This window comes from Pyrus communis, chromosome 5 (assembly GCF_041283825.1).
Source record: "Pyrus communis isolate YQ-2024b chromosome 5, ASM4128382v1, whole genome shotgun sequence".
NCBI lineage: Eukaryota > Viridiplantae > Streptophyta > Magnoliopsida > Rosales > Rosaceae > Pyrus > Pyrus communis.
The window spans coordinates 26591268-26596871 of NC_142569.1; the positions used below are offsets into that span (position 1 = coordinate 26591268).

General features: G+C 35.7%; 1 protein-coding gene across 1 annotated transcript; it reads right to left on the reverse strand.

Moving 5' to 3' along the window:
* Nucleotides 1-2438: 2438 nt before the first annotated feature.
* LOC137723898 (14-3-3-like protein 16R) lies at nucleotides 2439-5226 on the reverse strand. The gene is made up of 4 exons (XM_068463009.2): nucleotides 4631-5226; nucleotides 3753-3875; nucleotides 2882-2998; nucleotides 2439-2770 (listed from the first exon to the last, which is right to left on the reverse strand). The coding sequence occupies exons 1-4, from the start codon at nucleotides 5114-5116 to the stop codon at nucleotides 2711-2713; spliced, it is 786 nt and encodes a 261-aa protein (XP_068319110.2). The 5' UTR covers nucleotides 5117-5226; the 3' UTR covers nucleotides 2439-2710.
* Nucleotides 5227-5604: the final 378 nt, after the last annotated feature.

Genomic DNA, 5604 nt, shown 5'->3' on the forward strand with positions numbered 1-5604 from the left:
ATGTCAAATTGCCAAGTCAACCATCAAATTAAAATTTGATTTTTTAAATTTGACATCTCCTTTGGAGATGCTCCTAGATGCAGTGCTTTAGTGGCAGAAAGCCAAACCCCTTATTGGCAAATCCTAGCAGCCATGAAAAACTGAAATTCAATATAGATGATAATATTAATCCTTTTAAATTGAATATAGATCCTAGTATTGATCCTTTCACGACAATTACATACTAATACAAATCCTATTCTTTAAATTTCATACCTCCAAAATAAAAGAAAACACTGAGAATTTTTTTTCGAATTCCCAACGCAAAATTGGCACAAGAAGGGGAGTCCATAGTCACAAAATCTATAATACTTAAAAAGAAATCGTAGGAAACTATACGAAATACACTAAGAAGATGATGTGAGGTTACCTGTATGCTTTCGTCTGAACTCCGAATATTAAATATAGAGAGTTTTTTTTGTTGCCTGCTTTGAAGGTTGCAAGCGTTAATATAGAGATTGGAGTAGATATAGCCCTAATCTAATCCAGAGCGCCATATCTTATTTAGTTTTCTCCCTTTTTTTAGCTACGAGCGCGATTTTTTGTTTTTAGTTTTTGAACAAACGAAATTATCTATACTAAAGAAAAAAAGGTGAACTTAACTCACAATGAGTTAGCAATAATATGGTAATATAAGGACAGCAAAACCCAATTTATTTTGGGAAACAACCAAACCCCTTAAATTCCACAAAAATTGCGGTTTGGCAATTATGGGAAAAAGGGAGGGAAGCAAAACCCTTATTTATTTGGGAAAAAAAAAAAAAGCCAAACTCCTTAAATTCCACGAAACCCTTTTTTTTGGTTGGAAATATACAAAGAAAAATAATGTTCCATACAATTCATTTGGAGAAAAAAGTCAAAACACTAAACCATAACTATTAGAAGAAATTATCATTCAAACTCCACAAAATTAATTTCTATAATTCAACCATCAAATTTATTTATATATGCTCTGAGATTGTATATGGCAAAAATCATGAAAAAAAGGTTTGGAAATTAAGTAACAGGACAAAATCCTTTGACAGTTACAAACAAAAAATCACGACTTAACGATTGTTTTAGCTTCGATTTTGATAATTTTTTACAACTATACTCCTAGACCCTAGAATAATAAATGAGCAAATCCGATCATCAATTTAATATATTTACATTAGTGGATACCACAAAATCTTATAATCTACTTAATGAAAGTATAAAATAAACTTTAAGTGTTTGTTGAATTTATTGACGGGATACACATTCTACGAAACTAGTTTCAACGATCCAATCGTCATACTAGTTTGTATATACTTGAGATCGTCATACTAGTTTGTATATGCCAAAAATCACAAAAAACAAACATTTGGAGATTAAGTAACGTGACGAAATCCTTTGACGGTACAAACGAAAAACCACGATTTAACGGCTCTTTTAGCTCCAACTTTGATGATTTTTTACAACTACACTCCTCGACCCTAGAAAATACAATGAGAGGACTCGATCATGAATTTAAAATATGTACACTATAAAATAAACTATAAGTGTTTGTTGAATATATTTTTTCATATGAAACTAGTTTCAACGGCCCAACTGTCAAACTAGTTTGTATATACTCTGAGATCGTATACACTTAAAATGACAAAAAACAAACTTGCCAAATAGATGAAACCCCTGAGATAGAAGCATGTCGAGGCAAAGTCTTGATGGAACTCTACTTGTTTGGCATCTCCTTGATTATCCTCTTATCCTTTAATGGTCAAAACTTCATCTCCAACCAATCTCGGCCTTTTTTTACTCCAACAAGGATTCTGAATTTGATCTCGTTATAAGACTCATTCATCTTTATCTAATTAAGCGGGCATTATGATCCTTGGACAATTCATATTTATCCAAGGCTTGATCTCTTGGCAATTTCTCGTGTAGGACTTGACCGAGCCCCAACTAATCGCTTCCAAAGTCTCTTCTTCATAAGGGCTTGATTACAACGGCCCTATTTATGGGCTGAAGGCCATTGGCCTGAAGATGTTCATTGGGGCAAGGTTCGCGATTCTCAAGTCAGCCCTCCTCGTCCCAAACTGTCATTATAGGCCCAAACACGTCCAGATCGGTGTTTTGAAGCCGTTGTCTTTCATGTTTCAGTACATTGGTAAGATGGGGAATTAGGGAAAGACTAACATGCAGTGACACTGTTGCTCGAGGATGCCCTCATGGTTCGAGGATATTTCGAGGATGAGGAGCATAATGTGAACCCTTAACATTCGCCTAAACATATAGTAGGAAGTATACCGTAGTTCCATTGGTTGTTTAAGAAAGTTAGAACAAAGAAGGAAATAGGAGTAAATAGGTAGATCACCAAGTAGCGTAGACAGGCAGAAGAGTTTAATCCCGAAAACTACGTGAATCAAACTTTTAAAATCAAATTTCAAACACATGAATACTCAAACTTATAAGAATATTCAACAATTCACAACTTGTGCCTTGTTGAATTTTTGGCCCAACACTCCATGAGTTAAGACTAATTGTACTACACTTCAAGATGTAAATAGTTATAGGTAAAATATGTTGATTTGCCATCCGACAATTATACAAGCCCAAAAGTGCAAATAGAACGACTACATACCTCGTTTTATTTTGAATAACAAACAGCCAAGGGTTAAGCAAGAACAGACGAAGAATCGGAGGACGATTAACTTCACTGCTGCGCCTCAGCTTGAGGCTTGAGTGCTTCTTTAATCTCATCTGTCCCGTCATCCTATAACACATGCAACCAAATGACTCATAAATAATCAGCATTGAAAGAAATAAATTGAAGTACAGAAGCATGCATCTGTAGCTGTAGACAGATTGATAAACAGGGACCAACCTGCATGTCCGAAGTCCACAATGTGAGATTATCACGAAGAAGTTGCATTATCAAAGTGCTATCCTTGTATGAATCCTCTCCCAGTGTATCCAGCTCTGCAATGGCTTCATCAAAAGCCTGGTTGAATCACAGAAACAAAAACAAGAAAATAATTAGAAACCATGATGACAAATAAAGTAAATATAGAGGACAGAATATATAACCAATAGTTCAACAAGAAAAACATATATAATCAAAAGAAGCAAAATCTTGAACATGAAAAGTCAATAAAGATGTATAATAACTCTGATGCAACAAATTAGTATGCAATAAAGAAGAATAATCAAATACAAAATGGCATAAAAATCAAGCACTACAGAATCCTTATTATCTACACATGAGGCTTCAAGCATTCCTTACAGACAACATACGATAAACATCAGCCCAACTAATTATAAGCATGCTTGTATGGATTGAAGAAGCTACGTCTACCTAAAGGATCTTAAATTTGAGAAATTTGTAACTAAATTACAAACTACAATCAAATAGAACGCATGCTATCAATCTTTAAAGTTCACCCTAATATTGTTTTTCAGTCAGCATCACAAGTTTATCTGCAACTATAAAAGATGAGAGGTAAAAAAAATTGAATTCTGAGTTGGTTGGGTGCATGCAAGAATATAGAGCTGCAAACTTATGAGCTATGAGAAGGAAAGATTGAGCCTTATCCTTTTTGCCAAACATTTACTTTTCTGAAAGAACAAGCCAAGTTTCGTTCTGTCCCAAATATCTAATACAACCTTAATTGATTGGGAAAATATAAATATACTGAGAGGGTCAAACAGATCAGAAAGAAGTAGGCTTATGGGCATTTCTGAGTAAATTTCCTCACCTGCTTGGCAAGACTGCAAGCCCGGTCAGGAGAATTTAGAATCTCGTAGTAAAACACAGAGAAGTTCAAAGCCAATCCTAAACGGATGGGATGAGTCGGGGCCAGCTCAGAGGTTGCAATATCCTGAGAACAGAGGAAATATCATATCAACAAATGAACAGAATTAATTAAAAATGTAGGAACCTCAAAGCATGACTATCACATAAACATATATCTCAAATCGGGAATTAACTGGAAGAGATAGACTTCTACAGTTAGCCATGATTAAAACCATTTTGAAATATCACTAAAATTTCCATAAATCCCAAAATATTATACCCATAGTCTTATAAGAACATATGCCCATAATCATATAACATGTAATGGTGAAAAGAACCATGATCAGATTTACAACAGAAAACCGTTACCAAATCCGATCTTAATTTTGTAGGAATAATTTGCCAAGCAAACAATTAATGCCAAAGAATCATGGACATTCAAAAATTCCATCAATGATCTTCTTCAACCATAAAAAATAAAGCCTCAAGAACCTATTTTCTTTGCCAAAGTCCAACTAAGCAAAAAAAAAAAAATGATGAACATTTAAACCAATACATTCACAAGTACCAATCAAAAAGCGAAATACAGGAGCACAAAAAGTTCAAACAAGCAATGAAACATTGCAGATCATTTCTAAATCCATAAAATCCGAAAACAAAATTCACCAAATCTCAAAATCCCATAAAAACCATCCAGCCAATGCACATGAGATCCACAACAATATTCAAATTCAAAAAGAACCGCAATGAAGAACGTTCCAATTAAAGAAAGAAAAAAACCCTCAACCGGAAATTGGATGAAATAAAAAAAAAATATAAAATATAAAATAAAAACCAAACCTGAGCTGACTTATAGGAATTGAGGGTGTTCTCAGCCGCCTCCTTGCGCTCATCTCCAGTTTTGAACTCGGCCAAATACCTATGGTAATCTCCCTTCATCTTCAAATAAAACACCTTGGACTCTCCAACGTTGGCCGCAGGAACAAGCTTGGATTCGAGAACCTTGAGAATCCCACCGCAGATGTTGGAGAGCTCGTTCTCGATCCGAGCCCTGTACTCCTTGATAGTGGCGACGTGGTCGCTGTTGCCGCGGCTCTCCTCCTTCTGCTCGATGGAGGAGACGATGCGCCACGAGGCACGGCGGGCACCGATCACGTTCTTGTAGGCGACGGAGAGGAGGTTGCGCTCTTCGACGGTGGGCTCTTCGCCTTCGGGGAGGGAGGAGACGACCTTCTCCATGAACTCAACCATCTCCTCGTATCGCTCGGCTTGCTCGGCGAGCTTGGCGACGTACACGTTCTCTTCGCGTGGGGATGAAGCTGCCATTGGGATCAATTGGGAATTGATTGGAATTTGGGATTTGGGGATTTCAAATGAAAGGGGAAGAGAGAGGGAATGTCAGGGCAAGGTACACGAGACTCGATTATATAGACGGTGGTTTGTCGATTGAGTCCTTAACTTATTATCTAAACCTAAACTATTTTTTCAAAAAAATGACTCCTAAAACTAATAAAATCTATCAATTACGCAACTTAATACTACGATCTGATGATATTTATTTTCACTTGTAAGTGATGCGTCTTAGATTTGAATCTTGTAGATGACAAATTCGATACTAAATTAGGTTGCCCATTATGTGGCATAGCCGAACTCCTCATTCCCCTTAGTGTAAAATATAAAATAATAATCTATCAATTACATCTCTAATATTAAATTCGTAATTATTCAATTCAATTTAAATAAACTTAAGTCATGTGACTTGATGTAATACATTTTATATATCTATATATATAAAGGGAGAAGGCCAAAAAGGT

Bases quoted from the DNA above. Each gene is read 5' to 3' on its own strand.
- LOC137723898 (XM_068463009.2), bottom strand. From the start codon at position 5,116: ATGGCAGCTTCATCCCCACGCGAAGAGAACGTGTACGTCGCCAAGCTC. The intron at 3,876-4,630 runs GTTTGGTTTTTA...CTCTGTTCTCAG, and splicing joins ATTCCTATAAGTCAGCTCAG to GATATTGCAACCTCTGAGCT. The intron at 2,999-3,752 runs GTGAGGAAATTT...TGATTCAACCAG, and splicing joins CTTGCAGTCTTGCCAAGCAG to GCTTTTGATGAAGCCATTGC.